The following is a 27,871-nucleotide window of genomic DNA, read 5'->3' as shown; positions in this document are numbered from 1 at the left end:
ATAATTACATGATACATCATAATATACAGATTACAGATTATAGATTTAATTAATAATATAAATAAATCATAGCAATATTATATTCATTAGGAGATGTATATATTAATTTAAGTGTGTATTATAATCAGTTTAGTGTACAATGCAAATATGAATGGAATTTGCTTACCTCAAAATTTAAAAGGATGAATTCAAATGATAATATTGAGTCTAGCTTCATATACGATGTCTTGATCCATTGATTGATGACGTTGATTTTGACTTTTCAGTCGTTTTGTTCCTTGGTAATCATGTTAAGTGGGGTGAATTCCATAGATTCAGCAATTTATTCGTATGTATTGTTTTGTAATTTTTCTTATGTGTTGGTGTGAATAAATCTTAAGAATATAGAGGTATTTATAGTAGAAAAAGGATATGTGGTACTTGACATGCGGAAAAGATATGTGAAATATATGATAACCATTTGGAATCCAAATCCAATTAGAAAAATAAGGGATTGTTATTGTTAACAATCAATATAAATATAGCTATAATTTACTGAAATACACAAAACATAAACATAGAAACGGAGGATTAACCTGCGCCATTTTTTCATGAGTTTTTGCTTACGCTTGCCGGAAATCGTGGTGTTTTGTGGTTTAACTGCCACCATCCCTAAACCTCATCCATACCTCTGAAACGATGAGATTAACTTTTCTAATCATAACTAAGATACAAGTAATTAGTAAATATAATTGAAAGCTTGTACTTATATATGTGTGGGTATAGTCATACGTTGTCTAATTTGCAAATACACCCATCATCTAAGCACCAAGAAAGCATAAATTGAATTTCAAGTCCCCATGCTTTGTTGTCAAGTGATATTATAAGAATCGGTCTCCTTATGACACTCGGATATCCAAACCATGTAGAGTTTTAAATATGCAATGCAAGTCATTTTGGATTGTAATATAAATAATCGAAATATGAGATGTACCTTGTTTCTTGTAGCTCGAACTCGATAGATTTTTTTTTAAACATTATTTTCCAAAAGTACACGTAAGAGTTTCATTTTGACTAACCTTCAGACAACATTTACCAAAATTTAGAGCAAGGGTTAGAGCTACAAATTAGCTATATATTTTTCCAAATGCCCCGACGTCGCCCATATCCCATCTGCGTCCCACTGTAGTCTACAAACTTTCAAAAAATATACCGATGTCGCCCATTATACTTTTTTTACCTGTAACGAAAACAATTGATGACGTGGCTTCTAAGTAGTCATGACACGTCGGTGATACATCGGAACAGAAATTGAAAGTATATGGGCGACATGCCGACATCGCAACACAAATGAAAGTATATGGGCGACATCGGGACATATAAAATGAAAAAAAAAATTAAATAATTAACTTTACCGATTCAACAGGTAACCGGTAACGAAATGTTGACATTGGTACATTTTTTGAAAGTTTGTAGACGACAGTGGGACGCAAATGAATATATGGACGACATCGAGACATTTGAGAAAGTATATAGTCAATTTGTGGCTTTAACCCTTAGAGTAATGATAATAAGTAAACATTCAAAATTTTGATTCTATGAAACACTTTTTTGACTACGGTAAAACCAATTTAACAAGTCCAAAAACCAGTTTATATGGTGACTATTCAGTATGTAAATCACAATTTAGATGACCATTTATTCCATAAAATGTGTATTACCAAAGACATAATCACTCGTCACTCATCACGTAGGTTTTGATGTATTTATCCATAATGATTTTGGAAAATACAACTAACATAGGTTCCACATATATCAAAACACACCAGCAACGTGTTTTTAACTCTGTAAATGCATAACGCTACGTTAAATATGAATATGCAACCCGAAAGGCCCGATCGCACGGGCCGATAAGGATCTAGTTAATAACTGAAACTACATAACTACCAACAATAGCTATCCAATTTACTGTATGCAAATCGAAACTGAAGTTGCAGTTTGAAAAAGCTTTTATAAGTAGGACCACAATGCTTATAAAAAAATACACGAACATATTGATATCATACATACATAACGAACTGCAGGTTTTATTTACAATGTGAAAAACAATAACTATATATTCATAACAAACAATGACTATATATGCAACGATAATACATATAACGAGCATGGGGTCAGGCGCGCTTCGCTGCGGCCAACCCCAAAGAGTCAAAAATAATAAATTTACAAACATAACTTTAAGTGACAAAATAATAAACGAAGTAACAATTGAGAAATAAGCCATACCAAACGATTTAAGTGACAACCCCCTGTTCAATTAATAACACAGAGCAACTAATGAAACCACAACAATCAAACCATCCTAACATCAAAATCGTAATATCATTAGTTGTAATAAATAATAGATCATCATCCCAAAAGAAGCAGAACATTAAAAAAAAAAAAAAAAGAGAGAGACAGAAACGGTAAGAAAGTGTCGACGATTAAATCACACAATTATAACCATAACCCTAACAAAAACGGAATGTTACCTGAGAAACAGAGTTTCATATGAAGCTGTAACCCTAACAATAAAAGCACGGGGACCACTTCAGTAATCTGATACAAACCACATAGAGCATATACATAATTTTGTCTAATAAAAAAGCCATGATCTTTCGCATAAAGATTAGTTATAAACTCATAATAACTTATGCGTGAGAGAGTGCAGATTTGGAAAAAGGTTTAGTTGAGAATTCGATTAATTTTTTAGCATGATAACGAAAGTGGTAATTTAACCCAGTACAAGAAACATGTCAATGCGGGTTCTACTTTATGGATAAGCAGCCAAAAGGGTAAAACAAACTAAATAAGCTTCAACCAAAACGGGTTAAATGTCTCCTAACGTATATTCAAATGCTTACAGTGTTCTAAAATTATCTCTTAATTTGTTGAAATTGGCCTTACCTTGAGCAGTTCAGACGAACGAAAGCCACCAATCCAAAGAAAACATCGTTCTGCAGGTGATGTCCACATTCCATAAATAATATGAAAGACATCAGCCTTGGCTGCGTTTCTTTTTAGTCTAAAAAAATCGTTGAAATGCGAGGCGGCATTTTTGACTAAAGAACGAAGCTCGATGTCACTTTTATGTGAAGTAACTGCTGTTCTGAGCTCACTTATATGTTTGCTTTGCTCTTCTAATTTGTTGAAATTGGCCTTACCTTGAGCAGTTCAGACGAACGAAAGCCACCAATCCAAAGAAAACATCGTTCTGCAGGTGATGTCCACATTCCATAAATAATATGAAAGACATCAGCCTTGGCTGCGTTTCTTTTTAGTCTAAAAAAATCGTTGAAATGCGAGGCGGCATTTTTGACTAAAGAACGAAGCTCGATGTCACTTTTATGTGAAGTAACTGCTGTTCTGAGCTCACTTATATGTTTGCTTTGCTCTTCTAACCAACGTGAATATTCGGCTACAAACGCCAATGAACCTGAGTTGAATGGTCAACAAAACACCTATAGTCTATATTTATGTAGCCATCAACCAAGAACCAAAACAAACGTAAGTACAGATTATATAGAAAATGGTATAATACATACCGTTCCCGCCATTCGTTTGAGTCTGGTCACCTGCGTTTGAAATTACAACACCCTACAATAAGACAAAAATTGAAGTTATAATCTGTGAATATATATCGAGAATGGCTCAAATGAACTACAATCTCTGCGCGCGCGCGCACACACGTCTCTCACAGTAAACCTTCTTTCAAGCTTGCTGGACCTCCTGTTCTACTTGTGTAAGTTTCAACCGACTATTTTCCAACTGTTGCACATACGCCTACACATTTAAAAGGAAATACAAAATACAAATTAATAAGCGAAAATATGTACAAACATACACACGTACATACATACATACTTCTTGTAAGTCTAGTCAAAATGTTACACTCTACAGCTAAAATAGACCATTAAGAGGTGCAAAATGGGCAGATTGGGTGATGGGTCAACAAAGGTTTGATTCATAAAGGGAAAACTTTTAGTCAGGTTATACTACAACGGGTCTGGCTTGGCAGACTAACAAACACTCTCAAGTCTTAAGTCTTCTCTTATTGAATTCTATAAAAAAAACTATTGTATTATGTGTGATTACAAAATATATTTCATTACACTAATAATGTAACAATTATTAACACGCCTTATGAGGTTTTGTTTACTTAGAATACTGTTTGAATAACTTTTGACTGGTTTCAAATAATATACTGTAACACAATTTGCCACAAATGTGGCACTGTTACATCTTTATAGATCACCGCTAGAAATAATTTACAAAACTTTATTACCTTCTTCCTCAGTCGGCTCTTTCTGGTCGCTTGACGATTCTGAGCAAGTCGTCGTAACGTCTAAAAATTAAATTGAAAAATCCGAGAAAAAAAGTTTCATTACTTCATCAAGAACAGAATAACATCTTAACTTTAGCAGCAAAACTTAACTCCACTTTGAATGTTTTCGATTGATACTGGCGACGCATACACAAAGTTAATTAGACACCTCCTGCCATATCAATTTAATCAACACAAAGTTAGCCACTGATTTAAAGAATTAAAAAATATACTTTTATTTTCAAACTCGACTCATTCACTAATAGTGTAACAAATTAGGCCTGGAATACAAATCAAGTGTTATCACAATTATGCCAAATGGGTCAATGTTATTATTATTGTTTCTGAAGAAAATTGAAGAATATCATTTTAATTTAACCTGTAACATGAATACATGACTGAAGACTTGAACCTTAACAAGTGTGACCCATGTACTAATATTGTAACAAATTAGGGCCACATGCCAGATGGGTCAAAATGTACCTGCTGGAAGTAACATCTCCCAAAATAACAGTGAACTGAAGCTTGTTTCTTGGTAGTGCACCAACAGTAAACAAACTCTTCTCACCATCATAAGCAAAAAAAATTCAGGCTAACTCGTTATCATACGTTTTCTGAACTCGTTCCAACACCTTCCTTCGTAGACCTTTTCCTTCAACTGGGCGCCCATGTTTGTAAAACAGAAGCACAAAACAAAATAAATCAGTAACAAACAAATACAGAGTAAACTGTCACATTAATTTTGAACAAACATTGAATGGATTAGAATGATACATACACTGTAATGAAAGAAGTGGCCATCAACATTTGAGATGTTGACTTTGAAGTGATTGGTCAACAGCTGCACTTTCTGACCATTGGTAGCTAACTGACGTCTAGCCATTTCACACGCATAACCTTCTTCTTTACTTGTTCGAGAGCTATAAAATCATAATGAATAAACGGAAAACCCTAAATTAGCAGATAATTATTAATCTTTACAAACGGAAAACCCTAAATTGTAATGAAATTATACCTTGTAACCTGGATTCGTGTTCCCGAACAGAGCCATTAATTGATTTACTTAAGTCGATGAATTTGTATAGAAAATTGGTAGCGTATTCATGTAATACTAACGAATTGATACAACATCAGATACTTGACTCGATGATTCATGTACTACATAGGGATTGACTCGATGATTCATATATATATTGCAGCAGCTAATTCATTCTAACTGTTTCTGCAGAGACTGAGGATACCACACGAGAAAAAACGTAGTGAGATCGCCTTTTTCACTCCGTAAAAAATGAGAAAATTGCAGGAGGCAATTCATTCTAATTGATTCGGTGGATGTAAAAGGATTTAGGTTAAAGTGAGAAATTGGGGGGGGGGGGGGGGGGGGGGTAAGAAGATGGAAAGGGATTAGGTTTGATGCGGGGTGTTGAGAATTAAGGGTATTTTAAAGAGGTGTGTATTTTTAGTTGATTTATTAACTAATTAATTTACGGGATGAATAATGATCATTGGATTAAGGGGTAGTTTGAAGTAATTTTTTGATTTAATGGTGATTAAAGGGATTTTATCAATGAATTATTAGCTAATAAAAACCCTCTTTTAAGGTATAAAGTGAAGTGATATATATATATATATATATATATATATATATATATATATATTTATAAAATAAAATTATTCATTACTTGTATTTTCACATACCAAGTAACATCAATGTTAATGATTATTCTATAATATATTGATTCCATTCCTTTAGTATTCCTATTATCTTTTCCATTATCATTCTTTGATTCGAACCAAGCGCACCCTGAGTTTTTTTAAGACAAAATTACATAAATAGTCCTGTGGTTTGCAATTTATTCCATGGATTATCTAAACTTAATTTTTTCTCCTGGATAATCCAGAAGTTTGCACTTTTGCGTGAATAGTCCAGTTATCTGGCGTCTGTTAATTTACTCTGTTAACTCCAACATGTGACACGCACATGAGGGTATGTTTGTCATTTGACTTTGATTCATCATAACTATTTTTACGTTATGCTATAAACTGTTTGTACTTTATGCTTACCTACTTGTACACAATTCATCATCATTCTCAAAAATAAAATCAAATCCAAATTAATCAAAATCATAAATTCCTGAATCTAAAATCTTAAACGAAAAAAACATGAATCACAAATTAATATCATCTTGGTCTTCAACATTTTGCAATCAGAGTTCCTCGGGGTTCCTTTTTTTTTTTTTTTTTGGCTTTTAGAATCACTTAATTTTCAAAAAAGTGCAATTATATTCCCTTTCTCAAACGGCCATTAACTCTTAATATGTGCATTTTATGTGAGGGTGAATTCGTCTTTTTACTCATTTTCTTCTTTCTTAGATTAGTAACCGGCAACCTACCTTTCATTTTTAAGAACCCAAATAAACTATACCTAATCTATTTAAACTCTTCTCTTTAACCAAAATCTAAATAAAAACATGCAATCAAAATCAAATCAGATAACATCACTACCATACTCATTTTACAAAAAATAAATAAATAAATAAATAAAAATAAAATTGTTAACGTTTGTTGACCTTCACCGGGTTCCATGGTTGACGTCCCTTCGTCGGATCTGACAAGTGAATACAAGAATGCCGCTGGAGTTGCAACGTTACTCTGAAAGAGGTTAGAGTTGATTATAAAGTTATGATTAAAAAGTTTAGATCTAAATGGATTCTTTGTCAATCCTTCGTTATCATCCGCATCAGGTTTAGTTCAAAGGATTCATTATGATATCATTATTTTAGTTGTTATGTTTGGATATGTACGATATAAACGGTGTTAAATAAGGATTATGACAAATTAGTGGGTGTGATTGAAAATCGAAGAAAGGAATAAGGATTAATTTGTTGTGAGTTTTGGGGGTAAAGAGGATATGCACAACTATATCATGAGGATGATTCTTCTAGATTTCTTCTCCAACAGGTTCGTTTACTGCACCTTTTTTTTATATAAAGCACATCATTAGTTAGTTATGAAGTAAGTATGCACTATTGAAGACGTTGCTAGATATGTCGCGAAAGCTTCCATTGATTGTGTACGAACAAAATACAAGTCGAAATACAATGTTAGAATAACAAATAGTTTAGCTTTTCTTTTTTCTGACAATGTTTTCGTCGAAAGATGTAAAATACTAAACCATACAAAAGGATCGAAAATAGAAAGGCTCGAAGTTGGAAAACTATATTAACCAACCACTACACTATCTAAATTCGAGACTAACAGGGACTAACAACCGACTTTGACAAAACAGAGGAATACAAGCTAAACAGCAAGTTGAACGTCAATACCAACCATACAAACCAAAATCTAAACAAAACAATAGACTGTGAGCAAACAAAAACAAACACCAAATACAAAGCGATAACCAAAAAGATGTTATGAACTTTCTGAATTCAAATGAATCGAGAAAGATCGCGAAACAACCCGGAAGCATTGAAGGAAGAATTAGCTACAGAATTACATCGAATTAAACTTTTATTGATGATATTTTTAATTGTTAAATCACGGTTTACTTAGAATGGAGAGAGGAAATGTGTTTGCACACACATACAAATATAAGCTCTCTAAGACTATTCTCAATCATGACACATTTCTTAATATTAACGCATTGTCACATCAGTGTTATATCACCATTTTCTCTTCATTTCTTTCCCATCACCAACTCATCACATATCACACCTAACCATTACAACCTTCATCAACCACTATAAATTAATGTGTGACGACTCGAAAATTTCTGACCAAATTTAAACTTGATCTTTATATGGTTTCGACACGATAAGCAAAGTCTGTAAGGTTAAGTCTCAAAAAGTTTGAACTGTTTCATATATTCAATTGACCTTCGACTGCTCTCGACGATTTACGAACAATTAATTGTAAATAGATATGTGTGTATGTATATATATAAATAATAATTCAAAATATAATTTGAAGTATTATATGTTGTTGTTATTAAAAATTAATAAATAAAAATAGGATATTATAATAATTATTATTTAAAATATATCTCTATATATAAATAATGTATATTAAAAAATAAATATTAAATGATTGAAATACTCGTTTGATTGTTCCGATTGATATTAAGCAAGTTAAATCCAAACTTATGTAATTTTAAAATAAACGGTGATCCGAAAATGAGTTCTATAAATTATAGACTTATTAGAAATGTATTTAGGAGCTGATTGTTAAATTTTAGAACTTTTTATATTTTACCCAGAATTGAGGGGGACAGTTGATGTAATTTTTATTTAATAAATTAATGATAAAATTTTATACCATAATGACCAAAATAAGTAAAGCTATTTAATTTAAAAATATGAGATTTTTCCGAAGACTTTTATCCGTCACTAATTATCGACGGAGTACGAATTAATATCCTAATAAAATTGTCGGTAACTTTTGACAAATTAATTTCACGGGTGTTTGATTTCTACTTGCATGATTGTGTACCTTTTGACTTTCCACTATGTTCCATTTCAAATTTGTCCGTCAATTAAATTGAGTGGAGACTTACTTTGACAAATTGATGAAGTAATTGGATAATACTGTGATTAATTAGTGCATGTTTCCTTTTCATCCAACTCACACGATATAAATATATATACACAAAACATACATGATGAAAAACACAAAACCCACTTGGAAAAACATATTCTTGCTTCTTCATTTTTCGAACTCCAAAACAAACCACAGCTACTTCCTATTATCACTCCTCCTTCTCCATCTTTATCACTAAGACTCACCTTCAAGAACAACCATCGTCCACCACCTTAAACAGTACCAACGTACCACCATCAACATCATAAAAAAAAATCCATTTTCGTTTATGTTTGTTTCGTGAGCTATACAACCATCATCAACCGATGAAAACCATCACAAACCACAAACCATCACGATCATCACCAAAACTAATCGGTATTTTTTTTACTCTGATCAAACTATGTATCCTTCCTTACTTAGAAACAATTGTATTGTATTGCATATATAAGATGCAGTGATGGTTTCATGGTTATCCAGCTAGTTTCGGTTTTGGTTTGATACCATGGTCGAACACCACCCACGAACACCATCATCACCCTCACCAATGGTCATACATAATCGCCACCCCAACCCATTACAACTATTCTGTTACCATCAAATTTTGTTTCGATTATAAGCTCAACCTCAATAACTAACATCTCAAACCATTTAATCATCTCCTACCACCTCCCCGCCACCTTCTAACATCATCATGAACCCACCTTAAACCATCACATCCAACACCATTGAACGAGACCACCTATTTTGATTACCACCGCTGTGATTTTTCTCAAAGATAGCTGCCATGGCAGCCATTGTTGCTGCTACTTTTATTTTTCTGTTTCAACTCCTATTTTCATCGAAGGAGATACTAGTGCTGCCACCGCCGTCTCTTTCTTTCTGTCTTTCGATCCAAACAGTCGACCCACGAACAGGAAGTGCTTCTATCTTCCTTCTATTTCTACTATTATTTTAAACAAAGTAAAGATAAAGATGTCCATGACCTTATGATGATGACAAATAAAGTGATGTTGAGCTGTAAAGAAAATGAGACTTAAGAGTTATATGATCATACAAAGTATTATAAATAAATTGCTGGTAACATATCTAATAAAATTACGTTAATGGAAAGTGACATAGTGATGATGTCAATGAAAAAGGGATAGATTGGATGATGACTAATCGATAAAATTATGAAAGAATATTAGACAAATCTGATTAAGGTGATACGCTTATAATGATAATTCAAGGTGATGTTAGAGAAACGAGTTAAAAGAAATTGTCGAGGTAAATAAATCAAAAATGAAATGGCAGCTCGATGGTTAGTAGTGCTTTTGCTAAACGAAAGGTCCCGGGTTCGAAACTCATCCTAGGCGAATTCATATTTTTTTTAAAATAAAAGCCGGGCTGTGGTGATTGCTTGAGCCTGTTGGGCCAACTGAACATTGGGCTGCTGGGATGTGTTATTGGACTGATAGTTTACTACTTGGGTCGTGGAGGGTTAGTGGACTGTGTAACTTGATACTGTTGGGCCAAATCAAACATGGGCCAGAATATAGGTAATAACGATCACAAGCTTCTGCTACTTGATTATATTTTTTTTTTGCTGGCAAGTTATAACATCCGCAAGCATGTATGATCAAGTGATGTTTGATTAATATAACAATGATGGTGTTATGTTATAACATTTGATGATGATGAAAATGATCACAAGGTGATATTGATGATGATGTTAAATGATGTAAGTGATGATGATTATGAAACACGATGATGATATACTAACATGATTAGGATAGATGAAAATAGCGAAAACGATTATGATGATGATTAACGATGGAAAATAAAATAATGATGACGATGGGGTTTGTGGTGTTGAGAAGACAACAAGAAAATACGGGTTAAACAGATATAGACTACGAGTTATGACAGAAAGTATCGGGTAAGGAACGGTTTTGGAATGTTATAGGGTTAGCGGGACGTCGCGGGTTCAAACCCGGACTTGGACATTTTTTTTTAAGGACTACTTCTTGAGGTAGTTTACTTATTACTTATTATTATTATTATTATTAATAATATTGTTATTATTATTATTATTATTATTATTATTATTATTATTATTATTATTATTAACATTAATTACTATCTAGTATTATTAATAAGTATTATTAGTATTAAGAGTTAGGATCAAAATTATAATTTTTTTATTGTAACAATAATACAATTTTTTATTTTTATTATCATTATTATTATTTTTATCATTATTATTATTAGTATTAACATTATTATTAATATCTTTATCATTTCTAATATTATTACTATCATTATTATTACTTTTACAGTATTATTATTACAACTATATTATTATCAATATTACTATTAATATTATTATTATAAAAAGTAGTTACATAAAATATACTTAATAAGACTACATTTTATAAATTATTTATTTAAAGTATATAAAGTAATTATTATTAGTATTAACATTATTATTAATATCTTTATCATTTTTAATATTATTACTATCATTATTATTACTTTTACAGTATTATTATTACAACTATTATTATTATTATTATAAAAAGTAGTTACATAAAATATACTTAATAAAACTACATTTTATAAATTATTTATTTAAAGTATATAGAGTAAATATATTTAAGTTAATAATGAAACACATGAATTATTAAAACTAACAGTTATATTAATAATAATACATAAATTTATGTGACTTCAATTATATGTGTTAATATATATACATGATATAGGTTCGTGAATCAGAGGCCAACCTTGCATTGTTCAGTTCCGTCGTATGCATATTTTTACTCCAAAATATCGTATTGTGAGTTTCATTTGCTCCCTTTTTAAATGCTTTTGCAATATATATTTTTGGGACTGAGAATACATGCGCTGCTTTTATAAATGTTTTACGAAATAGACACAAGTAATCGAAACTACATTCTATGGTTGAATTGTTATACCGGATATCGCCCTTGTTGAACTTTGTAGCCTAAGAATTGGTGTTTATTATAATTGCCACCAATTGACGCGAATCCTAAAGATAGATCTATGGGCTTTGACACGCCTCAGTCAGAGAATTTGAACTGCTTTAGTATTTCGATGTTTATATGTTTGGGGATATTCTAGATGCATTTTGTTAATGTCGGTTACCAGGTGTTCAATCCATATGAATGAATTTTAAACACTTGCGAGTGTATGATTTTAGATTAAATGAAATCTTGTGGTCCATTAAAATTATGGAAATGATTGATTACGATAAACAAATGAACTCACCAATCTTTTGGTTGACACTTGAAAGTATGTTTATTCTCAGGTATTAAAGAAATCTTCCGCTGTGCATTAGCTCATTTTAGAGATAGTACATGGAGTCGTACATGACATATTTATGACAGTACCTCGCAATTGGACCATATGTTGAAGACTTCGTCTAGAAGGATTAGGACGGGGTATGACATAATGCATGTAAATCACAGTACATATCCTAAAACAAAATGTACAAATGTTTAAAACAATTACATCCGTAGTGACAAATGCTCAAAATTAACGAAATGGACAAGGACAGACAACTAATTAAGATTAGTTAAGCTTTGGCAATCCACTACCAATGGTATCAATATTGGCAAGTGACTCTGGCGTTAAATTCACGGATCCATTAAAAATGCTTTAATACAAATTGTAAGAACTTATATTACTATTACCATATATATTATTGGGAGCATCGCATGAACATTAAAAAACCCTGATGTCAAGATGACATTATCTTCTAATATTTTTTTTACCTAGCCATGTTTTTTGTTTTTCTTTTCTTTTATCAAATCAATTAATTTACTAAAAGTTATATGACAAATCATCAATTATATATTTATTTATATATCTTAATCATAAAATGAATATTAATAAAATATACGAGATTAACGATCATAAAGCAAGGACATAAAGCAAGAATCAAGAATCATCAATAATCAATAATCAATAATCAATAATTAAACATAAAGCAAGGACAAGGTGATGTGATTGTTAAACTTAAACATAAAGCAAGGACAAGGTGATGTGTGATTGTTAACAGAAGCCAAGCAAGAATCAATAATTACAAAGATATGGTTTAGCTACTAGTCCTTTTCCGTTAAACCATTACAAGGTCATGTGATTGTTAAGGTTTTATCTACTCAAGAAAAGTCTCAAAATTTAAATTATTTTGTGAAACTTGACTTGACATAAGAGTACTAGGAGTCATGGATGTTTTTTTAGCGTTAAAGCAATCCGACATTGAGTTTTTTAGTCTCGTCGACTCTCCTTCAATGTTAAACCAGTGCTTAATTCCAACATTTGGTCTTAACGTTAGTCCATCAATGTTGACTTTCTAGCTTTAAATGTTTATCTTATTATTTTGTTGCTATTAAAAAAAATATTAAATATTATAAAAAAATGAATTAGACATCGAACGATTTCTCCACTTTGCCATCAGTGTTAAATTGGAAGACACTGAAATTAGACACTGTTTTCAGTGTCACTACTACTGGTGCTTTAACCTAACCTGAAATGAACTGCCCTGACCTGAACAGTTAAACTAGCTGTTTTACCCTTTACACAAACAGAACAGAATAAAATAGAGGGGATTATTTTGGGAAAAATTGCTTGTAATTTGTGTGTTGGATTCTCTACCTAAAATGCTGAGGATCTTAAAAACCAGAACCAAATCCAGTCTTAATCTTCGATCCTTCACGAATCTAGCGCAGCATTCTCAGTCGCCGGCGGCCGCCGTTCATAATGACGAACCATTTGTTCCGCCAATGCCGGCGTTCGACTACACGCCTCCGCCTTACGACGGACCTTCTGCGGCTGAGATTCTAGAAAAGCGTCACCGTCACCTCAACCCTTGCATGTCCTTCTTCTACAAAAACCCTGTACGTACTGCATTGCATTCCCCTCTTTATAATTGTTATCTTTCTAACAACAAAATGTTGTTTTTTTACTAGTAGTGTACTACCAGATTAATATTATGTTACAATATTTGCAAGAAAATCACTAATTGTAAATTATCAAACATATAAATAAATAAAGAAAATACACAAATTGAATGTTAAACGAGTAAAAAAAAAAAACAAACAAAACCCTAACTTCAAAATACACAAATTGAATCTTTCAATATTGCTTTTCAATTAGTATCCTTTAGACAGGGCGTTTGGATCATTCATCATTGTTGGTTATTAACTTTTTTTTTTTTTTTGAATTTTTTTCGATAGTTTTTATTTTATTTTATTATTTTTTTTTTTTAATGATGCTTATGGCCTAATGGGTTCCAGTTAATTTCATTGATCATTTGTTTTGCCTATCTATAATTCTTTCAACAGTTGTATTTGGTAGATGGAAAGATGCAATACTTATTCGATGAAAATGGGCGCCGATATCTTGACGCTTTTGGAGGTATTGCAACTGTAAGTTGTGGCCACTGCCACCCTCAAGTTCTTGAAGCCATTATTAACCAAACAAAAAGGTTGCAGCACACAACTGCCTTGTACTTGAACAGAGCTAGTGTGGAATTTGCTGAAGCACTTGCATCTAAGTCCCCCGGGGATCTCAATGTATGCAAGCTTGTTAATATGATCATAAGTTCATAACTAATTGATAAGCTGATTATAACTTTATGATGTTTTAGGTTGTTTTCTTTACGAATTCTGGTACGGAGGCTAATGAATTGGCTTTGATGATTGCGCGATTGTATACCGGTTTTCATGATATTATTTCACTTAGAAATGGTTATCATGGAAATGCAGCTGCAACTATGAGTGCTACCGGTCAACGAAATTACAAGTATAATGTTGTACAGGTATGTTTATGATTGATGACATAATATTAGCTTACTACATGTTAAAGCCTTTATCATTTACAATTTCAATTTATGATATAGAACTTTTAGAACAAGCTTATAAACACATTTTTAAAATCTTAAAATGACTACATCATAGAAAGTGATTGAAAACATAACATGAATAATGTTACCTGGTTAGCTGATGAAAAAACCTGCAAAATTCAACAGACTGGAATGCACCATGCCATGAACCCCGACCCGTATAGAGGAATCTTTGGTTCAGACGGACCCAAATATGCTAAAGATGTTGATGAGATTATTACATATGGAACTTGCGGTCGTGTAGCTGGTTTTATATCAGAAGCAATTCAGGTGGGCACATATAACACATATGTTCTACAATTCTTATATCGCTTTATCTGTTTCAGTTCTTCTTAAAACAATTGTGTGTGTGATTGTGAAGGGAGTTGGTGGAATATATGAATTGGCTCCCGGCTATCTGCCTGCAGTTTACAGCAGTGTTCGAAAGGCAGGAGGTCTTTGTATAGCTGATGAAGTTCAGTCAGGTTTTGCACGCACTGGCAGCCATTTTTGGGGATTTGAAGCTCAAGGTGTTGTGCCTGATATTATCACAATGGCAAAGGTATGTTTTCTACTCTGCTATATATCATTCTGTAAGAATCATTGCAGCCGTGCATTACCTTTCTCATAGAGGTTGCAATTTCATCCCATTTCACTTATGAATGGGTCAATTTAATTATTTATAATAAGTCAAACGGTAAGTTAAAAAGATTAGCATCATATGAAGCAACGATCGAATGGGTCATAAGTAGGTGAAAGTATATTTTCAATAATGCAACCTGTTCAAATCTTATAATAAAATAAATCTGGATTATCAATTATAATATTACTTATAATATTTGGCACTGTACCATGTTTTAGAAAATGAAAAGAAAATTAATGGATATAGTCATGACTAAATTCAGGCAGCAATCTCATGTGTGTGATTTCAGGGTATTGGAAATGGTCTTCCGCTTGGTGCAGTAGTAACAACTTCAAAAATTGCAAAAGTATTGACTTCTCATGGTTATCTCAATACCTTTGGAGGGAACCCTGTAAGTACAGCTGGCGGTTTAGCTGTTCTTAAAGTAATAGAGAATGAAAGGCTTCAGCTGAATGCGTTAATCTCAGGAACATATTTGAAGAACCAGCTACTAGCTCTTAAAGAAAAACATGAAAGTAAGTCAACTTGTTTCCTCATTCCGCTGACAAAACTTGTGTTTACGGATTATTATTTTTTATTTTTTTATTTTTTTGTTAACGAGAAACCCCCTTCGTACGAGCACCTTCAACAAGGTCGTCCCTTCGATTCCAATTTTTCATATGGGCGCTGTTCAATTAATAAAAAATAGGCCTTTTGTGTACAAAAGTTTTAAATATGTAAGAATAAGTTCAATAAATGTTAAATGATTAGGTGAAGTATCACCATCAGTCATAACAAATTTATCATAAGTACTACATATTGTTGGATTATAAGTCCTTTTGGATTATGGGCACTGTGCAAGTGCACCCGTTGCACGCCCTCAAATCTGCCCCTGACCTTCAACTGTAAATCCCTAATTAGGTTGATGTGGCTTTGCATATATTGCAATAGTTATAGGTGATGTAAGGGGGAGAGGGTTTCTACTTGGAATGGAGCTTGTAACGGATCGTGAATTAAAGACTCCAGCAACGAATGAAACTTTGCATGTTATGGAGCAGATGAAAGGTATTTATTTTTTTTTATTGAAAAGCTACTTTTTTTCTGTTATCTTTTTAGCAACTCTAGTTAAATCAGTTTTGACGGATAACTTCGGTACTAGAAATGGGAGTGTTAATTGGTAAAGGTGGACTTCATGGGAATATATTCAGGATCTCTCCTCCTCTGTGCTTCACTAGAAAAGATGCAGGTTTCATCTTCTTCTTGCTTCTTGTTTTCTAGTATAGATATAAATTACTGTTTAAATTTTAAAGTGAGTCCACAGTTGACTTTTTGGTGTCAAATATTTATAACTATTGACTATTGATCTCTAAAAAAATGAAAATAAAATGAAAAGAACTAGCCCATGTGGTAGTGGCCCGCCTCTCTTAGAGAGAGGTTAGGAATTCGACTCCAGTGGGGTGCAGCATTGCAAACAAGGGTGCCTTCGGATTGGGTCGGGTTTCCTACTGGGCAGCAATTGGGGGCGGGTTATGCAACTGCGGGAGATGAACGCGTGAGTGGTTTAGTCCCCCTGGTGATCCCGACTTGCTGTTAAAAAAAAAAAATGAACCATGTGGGAATGTTTACCATGTAGAAGTTGTTAAACATTATATGTACAATAAAAGATCAAACGAGTTTGTTGAGATGTAAAATAAGCTTCATTTATGATATATGTGGCGAGGATTGTGATTATTCGCTAACTTATCTGTATTCGCGTCTCATAGATTTTCTTGTGGGTACAATGGACTACATAATGTCGAAGATGTGAACTCGAAGTGGTGTATATTATTGGGAAAACAGCCATATAAGAAGTCTAGTGTTTGATCTAAGTAATGAATATGTAACATTGGTCTTGTCAAGACTTCACATCATGTTTGGTGTTCTTGTTATATAAAATAAATTAATAATTTGAGTTTTTTCTTAAGTAGTTAAATTCATACATTTTACTGATCATATGCTTGATATTTACTGATCATACTAGTTAAAGGACCCGTGAATTCACGGGTTCGTTAAAAGAAAATATAATAACTATAACTATTGAAACATTTGTTGTGCTCTTGAACCATTTAATTACTACAGAGTATCATTCATACCGTTCCTTCTTGCTAACTCGTCTTTATCGTTCAACAACTTGCCCAATTCATCTTCAATATTTCTACCTACAAAAGAAAAGGAAAGATCATCTTACAACATATTTTACCAAACTACATACTTATGTTTCTCAAAAATATAGCCAAATCCATCATATTAAAATAGAATTGAAAAACAAACATCAAATAAGCATTTCAAAATGATGCATAAAAACATAAAAATAGTTGAACCTTGATGTAAGAAATGTCATAATAAACTTATACATCTACTGCTTAAGTGTCATGCAAGTTTATCAACACTAAAGGGGATGTAATAAGAATTTTACAATGCCAATATTAAATTAGCATACATACCTTCTCATCCTCTAGTAAATTGACAGGTGCAAGGAAATGTGTCCTTTAGTAAATTAGCAGGCAACTGTGCAAGGAAATGTTACAAAAAATCTGAATTGAGATTTAGAAACACTATTTTAATTAGATGTTAGAATATATTACACTAAAACCCAAAACCAATATAATACATACATGTGCTTTAACATGAAAATCAAGCCAGTCAACTATGTGTTTTCTACAAACTCAGATAATAAAAAAGCTTGCAGTAGTTATGTATGTGAAGAATAATAAGAATTGTGACCATCAAATATCCTCTGTCTTTCTTCTTTAGTTATATTTACATTGGATTTGAAAATTTGTCAATTATGAGCTGCTTAATAGGTCTAAATACCAGGAAATTAGATAATTGCCATATAGATAGGACATGAGTGGTGACACTCAAATTAGATAATTGCCAGTTCAAAATCTAGCCTTTAAATTTTGAGAATTAAAAGAACTCATACATTTTCAAACATTTGATGACTACAAAACCCTCCAAATTTAAACTGTTATGCTCTCATGTATTCAAGTAAGAACCAATTTGAACTTAGTGAAAAAGATGCAGTGCATGAATAAATAATCACAACAACAACAACAATACTCAATCTCACAAAAGTGGGGTATGGGAGAGGTGGGTGTAGACAATCATTCCTCGTACCCTAGATTAGAAGGAAGTCACTACTCCACCCGCGGGTATAGAACCCGCGCCTAGATAAGGTCCTCCCTCCCTCTACTCTAGAGCAAAAGAGATTGCTTCCAAACGGACCTCCGGCCAGAAGTGCTCATAAAAACGAAAAGATGGGGCAAAAGATACGTACCTGTAAGAGTTATGTGCTCCTAGCAAGAAGCAACCATACACAGTAACCAAAAAAGAGAACACATAAAGCAGTAATGCACAACAGTAGGGCAAATAGCATGGATCATACAGAGCACAAAACCATTTAAAATCAAGTAAACATACAGACAAACAAAATAAATACATATATATATATATATATATATATATATATATATATATATATACACGCACCACACATGAGCATGGATAAAAAAACTCATGCTTAAACATATATACATATAGATACATTCGTAGATATATATACTTAGGTACAGAAACAAGACAGACAAACATACATACACCAATACATGTTACATAGATACATAGGTACATATATAGGTAACCAACATATGCAGCGGTACATATATATAGTCTAAATACATATAAATAGATACAGGTGCATATATACTATGTGGAGGGTTATATATAGTGTATCTATAGAATAACTAGTTATAGTTATATATGTAGTTGTATAATAAATGTATAATACACATTGAAAAAAAAAAAAAAAAAAAAAACTTACCCAATTATTCCAATTCTACTCCTCCACAGGCTCCTATCAGAAGTCATGCCCTCCGTCAGTAGAAGCTCTTTCATGTCCAGCTTCAATCTATCCTCCATCCTACGTCTAGGTCTACCCCTCCTCCTTACGCCGCCAACGACGAGGGTCTCGACTCTCCTAACCGGGACTAAAAGTGGGCGCCTCCTAACATGCCCAAACCATCTAAGTCGTCCTTCCCTAAGTTTGTTGATGATGTTCCCAACTTCCAATTTCTCCCTAAAAACTCCATTTGGTATCATATCTAGTGATAATGCTAAAAACGAACATATATTTCATAGTATTATTCCTCAAGAAAGACAAGCTTTTAGTTGCAATTGTTCTATTTAAAAGTGATATTCGTTTAAATAATAAAAGGTGAAGACAAAAGACAGATTCGACGAATTGAAGACGCAAACGACCAAAAAGCTCAAAAGTACAAAATACAATCAAAGAGGTTCCAATTATTGATAAGAAACGTCTCGAAATTACAAGAGTACAAGATTCAAAACGCAAAGTACAAGATATTAAATTGTACGCAAGGACGTTCGAAAATCCGGAACCGGGATCAGAGTCAACTCTCAACGCTCGACGCAACGGACTAAAAATTACAAGTCAACTATGCACATAAATATAATATAATATTTAAATAATTCTTATAATTATTTATATATTATATAAATAATAAAAATCCGTCGGCAAGAAAGACTCCAAAGTTGGTGAGCTGTATTTTCAAACTCCGCGACTCGCGGAGTTTGAAGGCAAAAATTGCCGCAAGTCGCGGAGTATCCCTGAACTCAATTCCCTATAAAGCCAACCGAATTCTGATCATTTTTCACAATCCAATATCTATCTCTCTCTCAATATATACGTAAATATATATATATATATAATTTATATTTTAATTTTAATTTTAATTTTAATCCTAATAATAAGGGTATGTTAGCAAATGTTCTAAGGGTGTAAGTCGAAATTCTGTCCGTGTAACGCTACGCTATTTTTAATCATTGTAAGTTATGTTCAACCTTTTTAATTTAATGTCTCGTAGCTAAGTTATTATTATGCTTATTTAATCCGAAGTAATCATGATGTTGGGCTAATTACTAAAATTGGGTAATTGGGCTTTGTACCATAATTGGGGTTTGGACAAAAGAACGACACTTGTGGAAATTAGACTATGGGCTATTAATGAGCTTTATATTTGTTTAACTAAATGATAGTTTGTTAATGTTAATATAAAGATTTACAATTGGGCGTCCCTATAAATTACCATATACACTCGATCGGACATGATGGGCGGGGCATTTATATGTACGAATAATAGTTCATTTAACCGGACACGGGAATGGATTAATAGCCACTAGAATAATTAAAACAGGGGTGAAATTATGTACAAGGACACTTGGTATAATTTGATAACAAAATATTAAAACCTTGGGTTACACTCAGTCGACATCCTGGTGTAATTATTAAACAAAGTATTAAAATCTTGTTACAGTTTAAGTCCCCAATTAGTTGGAATATTTAACTTCGGGTATAAGGATAATTTGACGAGGACACTCGCACTTTATATTTATGACTGAAGGACTGTTATGGACAAAAACCAGATGGACATATTAAATAATCCAGGACAAAGGACAATTAACCCATGGACATAAAACTAAAATCAACACGTCAAACATCATGGTTACGGAAGTTTAAATAAGTATAATTCTTTTATTTCATATTTAATTTCCTTTATTTTATATTTAATTGCACTTCTAATTATCGCATTTTTATTGTTATTGTATTTAATTGCACTTTTAATTATCGTACTTTTTAATTATCGCAAGTTTATTTTATCGCACTTTTATTATTCGCAATTTCATTATCATTATTTACTTTACGCTTTAAATTAAGTCTTGTATTTATTTATTATTTTACATTTGGTTTTAACTGCGACTAAAGTTTTAAATCGACAAACCGGTTATTAAACGGTAAAAACCCCCCTTTATAATAATAATATTACTTATATATATATTTGTATTTTTATAAAAGTAAACTAATATAGCGTTAAGCTTTGTTTAAAGATTTTCCCTGTGGAACGAACCGGACTTACTAAAAACTACACTACTGTACGATTAGGTACACTGCCTATAAGTGTTGTAGCAAGGTTTAAGTATATCCATTCTCTAAATAAATAAATATCTTGTGTAAAATTGTATCGTATGTAATAGTATTTTCTGCTAAAAATATAAAGCTATTTTATATACACCTCGCATAACATCAAGTTATTTTTGGCGCCGCTGCCGGGGAACAATCTAGCTTAAAAGCCGGAAGCGCAACGCTAATTAAAAAATTAAAAAAAAATATGTATATATATAAATCTAGCTTTAAGATTTTTATTTATAAAATTATAAAGTAGTTCTATTTTTATTCTAGTTTTTAAAATATAAGTTTTTATTATATAAATATTTTAGATTTTAAAACAGAAAATATAAAACAGAAAATATAAAATAATAAAAAAACGCATAAAATTTTAAACTATACCAGAGTTGAATTTTAGAACCCCGCGACTCGCGGAGTTTGCAGCCTCGACTACCGCAACTCGCGGAGCTACCCTGACATCGACAGAAACCCTAATCTGCATTTAATTACGGGTAATTATTAATTATTATTATTATTAACCCTAATTAATTATTATTATTATAATTAGTTTTACTTTTTATTTAATTTATATTTTCGTTAAATTAGTTTAATTAAATTGTAAAATTAATAGTTTTATTAAATAAAAAATATAAAAATAATATTTTTATAAAAATTGTACTTTTTACAACTTTTTGTATATTTTTATATTTTGTCCCTTTTTAATCGTTTTAGCGTAATATTTGTATTTTTAGCTCATATTTAGTTTTAAACTTAGTTTTTGCCATAGTTATTTTTACTTCTAGATTTTTAGGCTTTGCCGTAGAATTCCTTAAGTGCTTTTTCTTTAGACTAAGATTTAGGTACTTTAGAATTTTGCGACGCCTTTTAAATTTTAGTTTCTTTTTAAGTTATTTCCATTTGGGATATAGTTTTTCCTGTAAGCTTTAATATTTTTAGACGACTTTTACCTATGTATCAATTATCATTCCAATTAGTAATCTCAATTTGCGATTATAATTTTAAGTTAGTTGTAGTAATAAGGTTAGGTTAGTCAAGTGTTTTTAAGTTTTATAAGTTTCTTTTATTTTTCCGTCACCTTTTATTTTTCAACCATTTTTCTTTTTCGACCTTTTTCGATGAACTCTTTTTCTTTCTTATTTCTCGCTATTCTAGTTTTAGGACATAGATTTTTATTCTACTTCTTATCTAAATTTCTTAAAATTACGAAAATTTATTTTAAGTGGTTAAATTAATAGACATCAAAATTTTCTGGTTCGTAGTAATAGTTGGATTTGTACGTGGACCGGGTTATTGGAGCCAAACAGTCCTCAATTATATTAAGACCAAACGAATCCTGCCCCTCTGCTACATCTTTTGGCTATTCGAAACGTGGGCAAAATCAGAAAAGTCTATTGATTGGATAACTTATTATAATTTTTCTTTCCTTTTAAAAACTAATAGGATATTCAGTGAATGCACCGAGCAAGACGTTCACCACCTTTTGTACGTTCACCACCTGTAACTAGATCAAGACATTTAGCAAATATTACTGCCGTTGATTTTTCTTTAGAAGCGTCATCCAGTCGACCAAGTACTCCAGTTCAAATTTCCGATAATATAGTTTTTGAACCCGACCTCACAATTGAGAATCCGAAGAATATTCAGGAACGATTCGTAGATCCTGAACCACTAAACTTTCCTCCGGAACCACCAATCATTCAAACAGAGATTGTTGAGGAACGAACCATTAAATCAGAATCCTCTAGTGATTCCGATTCAACAAATTCAATTATGGAGAATCTGGAACCTTTAAGTATGGAAGACCGAATGAGAGCTAAACGCACTGCCAAGGTCACGCAATTACTCATCCAGACATTAATGCGCCAGATTATGAAATCAAAGGACAAATTCTACACATGGTGACTAATCAATGCCAATTTAGTGGTGCGCTGAAGGAAGATCCAAATGAACATCTACGTACCTTTAATAGGATCTACACACTATTTAAAATCCGAGAAGTTGAGGATGAACAGATATATCTCATGTTATTTCCCTGGACTTTAAAGGGAGAAGCCAAAGATTGGTTGGAATCGTTACCTGAAGGGGCGATTGATACATGGGACGTTTTAGTTGAAAAATTTCTTAAACAATTCTTTCCGGCATCTAAAGCCGTAAGACTTCAAGTAGAAATTGTTACGTTTACACAGAAGCCAAATGAAACTCTATATGAGGCGTGGACTAGATTTGGAAAGTTGTTAAGAGGATGTCCGCAACATGGTTTAGACACCTGTCAAATAGTACAAATATTCTACCAAGGATGCGACATCACTACAAGGAAAGACATAGATATAGCAGCTGGTGGTTCTATTATGAAGAAAATCGAAACTGATGCTTACAAAATTATTGATAACACTGCTTCCCACTCACATGAGTGGCACCAAGAAAAAGATATCGTTAGATCATCTAAAGCAGCTAGAGCCGATTCTAGCCATGACTTAGATTCCATTTCCGCAAAGATAGATGCTGTGGAGAGACGAATGGAAAAGATGACTAAAGATATTCACTCAATACGAATTAGTTGTGAGCAGTGTGGAGGACCACATTTGACAAAAGATTGTCTCAGTATTGAATTAACAATGGAACAAAGAGAGAATATTTCATACATAAACTAAAGGCCTGGAAATAATTATCAGAATAATTATCAACCGCCAAGACCGATTTACAATCAAAACCAGAATTATAACCGAAATATTTCATACAACAACTAACAAGGTCCTAGCAATCAACAAGTATCCAATAATACTTACAATCAGCAAAGACCTAATTTTCAAAACAAACCACCACAACAAACCGATGATAAAAAGCCAAATTTAGAAGATATGATGACGAAGCTAGTTGAAACTCAAACGCAGTTTTTCACATCTCAGAAACAAACTAATGAACAAAATGCTCAAGCATTTAGAAATCAACAGGCTTCTATTCAAAATCTGGAACAAGAAGTAAGTAACCTAGCAAGGTTAATAGGTGAAAGAAAACTGGGAAGTCTACCTAGTGATACAAATTCTAACCCCCGGAATGAAACAGCTAAAGCCATTACCACAAGAAGTGGTACAACACTTAAACCACCAGAAATACCTGTAACTTCTGATGAAGCTATTCATACTCCACAAGAACCACAACCTGATCAAGATAAGGAAAAAGAACCGGTAGTTGAGAAGGTTAATGAAGATAACACAGTTAAGGCTAAACCTTATGTTAAACCATACCAACCACCACTTCCTTACCCGAGTAAAATGAAGAAAGAGAAACTTGAAGCCGAGCAATCCAAATTCTTGGATATGTTTAAACAGATAAATGTAAATCTTCCTTTCATTGATGTGATTTCAGGAATGCCTAGATATGCTAAATTCTTGAAAGATCTAATCTCAAATAGAAAGAAAATAGAAGAACTCTCGGCTGTTATCATGAATGCTAATTGTTCAGCAGTGCTGTTGAATAAGATACCAGAAAAACTATCTGATCCAGGAAGTTTCACGATTCCATGTTTTCTGGGTAGTCTTAGTTCAATAGAAGCATTAGCAGATTTAGGTGCTAGTATAAATCTAATTCCGTATTCACTATACGCTAAACTAGACCTTGGAGAATTGAAACCAACCAGAATAAGCATACAACTAGCCGATAGATCAATAAAATATCCTAGAGGGATAATGGAGAACATGCTAGTTAAAGTTGGTACTTTAGTATTTCCAGTAGATTTTGTTGTTCTGGACATGGAAGAAGATTCTCAAGTTCCTCTCATATTAGGAAGACCATTCTTAAACACGGCTAAAGCAATGATAGACGTGTTCGGTAAGAAATTGACCCTAAGTATAGAGGACGAGAGTGTTACCTTTTCAGTTGATAGAGCAATGCAACAACCAAAATCTGCAGATGATACATGTTATTATATTCAAACTATAGATGCACATGCAGAATTGTTAAAAGAATTTCCAGAATTACAAGGAACAGGAGAATGTTCTTTAGGAGAAGGTAATGAACCAATTGATGAAGCTGAAATGTTAGCTACACTTATAGCTAATGGATATGAACCAACAACAGAAGAAATTCAAATGCTAAAAGAAGAAGACAGATATCGATATAAATCATCGATAGAAGAACCACCGAAATTAGAGTTAAAGCCACTTCCAAACCATTTGGAATACGCTTATTTACATGATGAATCTGAATTACCTGTAATAATATCGTCTTCTCTTACTGAAAATGAGAAATCACAACTCATTTCTGTGTTGAAAGCTCATAAACCAGCCATTGCATGGAGGTTTCATGATATTAAAGGAATAAGTCCTTCGTATTGCACACATAAAATCCTTATGGAAGAAGGTCATAAAACGTATGTGCAACGCTAACGAAGACTAAATCCTAATATGCAAGATGTAGTTAATAAAGAGATTATTAAACTACTAGACGCAGGTCTAATTTATCCAATTTCTGATAGTCCATGGGTAAGCCCAGTTCAATGCGTGCCTAAGAAGGGTGGCAAGACTGTCATTACAAATGAGAAAAATGAGCTTATTCCTACTAGGAATGTAACAGGATGGCGTGTATGTATTGATTATAGAAAATTAAATGACGCCACCAGAAAAGATCACTTTCCCTTACCTTTCATAGATCAAATGTTGGAAAGATTAGCCAGAAATAGTTACTATTGTTTTCTAGATGGATTTTCCGGATATTTTCAAATTCCAATAGCACCCGAAGATCAAGAGAAAACCACATTCACGTGCCCTTATGGTACTTTTGCTTACAAACGCATGCCATTTGGACTTTGCAACGCCCCTGCAACCTTTCAAAGGTGTATGATGGCGATTTTTCATGACATGATAGAAGAATGCATGGAAGTTTTCATGGATGACTTTTCAGTCTTCGGTGATACATTTGAATCATGTCTAGTTAATCTGGAACGAATGCTTATTAGATGCAAACAATCAAATCTAGTTCTTAATTGGGAGAAATGCCATTTTATGGTTAAAGAAGGCATCGTTCTTGGACATAAAATTTCAAAAGAAGGAATTGAAGTGGATAGAGCTAAAGTAGATGTAATTGCTAAACTTCCACATCCCACCAATGTTAGAGGAGTTAGGAGTTTTCTAGGGCATGCCGGTTTTTACCGACGTTTCATAAAAGATTTTTTCTAAAATTGCCACTCCTATGAATAAACTCCTAGAAAAGGATGCTCCATTCATCTTTTCAGATGAATGTATCAAATCTTTTAATATTCTTAAAGAGAAACTCACTAATGCACCGATCATGATAACACCAAATTGGAATCTACCATTTGAACTAATGTGCGATGCAAGTGATTTTGCAATGGGAGCCGTTTTAGGACAAAGGATTGAAAAACAATTTCAACCTATATATTATGCTAGTAAGACGTTACAAGGAGCACAAACGAACTATACAACTACTAAAAAAGAACTCCTTGCTATTGTCTTTGCTTTTGACAAATTTCGATCATATCTCGTTCTAGCAAAAACGGTGGTCTATACCGACCATTCTGCTCTTAGATACCTATTTTCAAAACAAGATGCTAAACCAAGATTAATCCGTTGGATCTTACTCTTACAAGAGTTTGATATTGAAATCCGAGATAAAAGAGGAGCAGAAAATCTCGCCGCTGATCATCTTTCTCGTCTTGAAAATCCTGAGTTAGAAGTTCTAAATGAATCGGCCATACAAGACAACTTTCCTGATGAATATCTATTGAAGATAGATTATAATGAAATACCATGGTTTGCAGACTATGCAAACTACTTAGTTTGTGGATTCCTTGAAAAAGGATTATCGTACCAAAGACGAAAGAAATTCTTCAGTGATATAAAATACTATTTTTGAAAAGATCCACATTTGTTTAAAAGTTGTCCCGATGGAATAATACGCCGATGTGTATTCGGAGATGAAGCCAGTAAAATATTAAACCATTGTCACACAGGACCAACAGGAGGGCATTATGGGCCTCAACTAACAGCAAGAAAAGTTTATGATGCTGGATTCTATTGGCCTACAATTCACAAAGACATACACCTTCTTTGCAAATCCTGTGATGCTTGTCAAAGGGCCGGAAAAATAAGTCAACGTGATGAAATGCCACAAAATGTCATCCAAGTATGTGAAGTATTTGACATTTAGGGTATTGACTTTATGGGTCCATTTCCAAAATCTCATAATAATCTATATATACTCGTAGCCATTGATTATGTATCTAAATGGGCGGAAGCACAAGCTCTCCCAACTAACGATGCACGAGTTGTAGTTAACTTTTTAAAACGTCTTTTTGCAAGGTTTGGAACACCGAAAGCTTTAATAAGTGATTGGGGTACTCATTTCTGTAATAATCAACTTGAGAAAGTTCTTAAAAGATATGGAGTAACTCATAAA

At 32.7% G+C, this 27,871-nt stretch overlaps 1 protein-coding gene, 1 long non-coding RNA gene and 1 pseudogene across 2 annotated transcripts; 1 reads left to right on the top strand and 2 right to left on the bottom strand.

Annotated features, from left to right (window-relative positions):
* Positions 1-2,096: 2,096 nt before the first annotated feature.
* Positions 2,097-5,393, bottom strand: LOC139844343 (TGACG-sequence-specific DNA-binding protein TGA-2.1-like; annotated as a pseudogene).
* An 8,212-nt stretch (positions 5,394-13,605) lies between these two features.
* LOC139881286 (alanine--glyoxylate aminotransferase 2 homolog 2, mitochondrial-like) lies at positions 13,606-17,311 on the top strand. The gene is made up of 9 exons (XM_071865790.1): positions 13,606-13,824; positions 14,272-14,502; positions 14,577-14,747; positions 14,958-15,101; positions 15,193-15,372; positions 15,743-15,968; positions 16,384-16,497; positions 16,592-16,678; positions 17,196-17,311. Exons 1-9 carry the CDS (start codon positions 13,711-13,713, stop codon positions 17,237-17,239), a joined length of 1,311 nt encoding a protein of 436 aa, XP_071721891.1. The 5' UTR covers positions 13,606-13,710; the 3' UTR covers positions 17,240-17,311.
* A 124-nt stretch (positions 17,312-17,435) lies between these two features.
* On the bottom strand, positions 17,436-18,225 carry LOC139881279 (uncharacterized). Its single transcript, XR_011771711.1, has 3 exons — positions 18,087-18,225; positions 17,916-17,979; positions 17,436-17,630 (listed from the first exon to the last, which is right to left on the bottom strand). It is a non-coding gene; the product is annotated as an uncharacterized lncRNA (long non-coding RNA).
* Positions 18,226-27,871: the final 9,646 nt, after the last annotated feature.

The sequence above is a fragment of the Rutidosis leptorrhynchoides genome, chromosome 1, assembly GCF_046630445.1.
Source record: "Rutidosis leptorrhynchoides isolate AG116_Rl617_1_P2 chromosome 1, CSIRO_AGI_Rlap_v1, whole genome shotgun sequence".
Classification (NCBI taxonomy): Eukaryota; Viridiplantae; Streptophyta; class Magnoliopsida; order Asterales; family Asteraceae; genus Rutidosis; species Rutidosis leptorrhynchoides.
The sequence above is the reverse complement of the archived record's forward strand: the minus strand, read 5'-3'. Positions and strand labels throughout refer to the sequence as shown.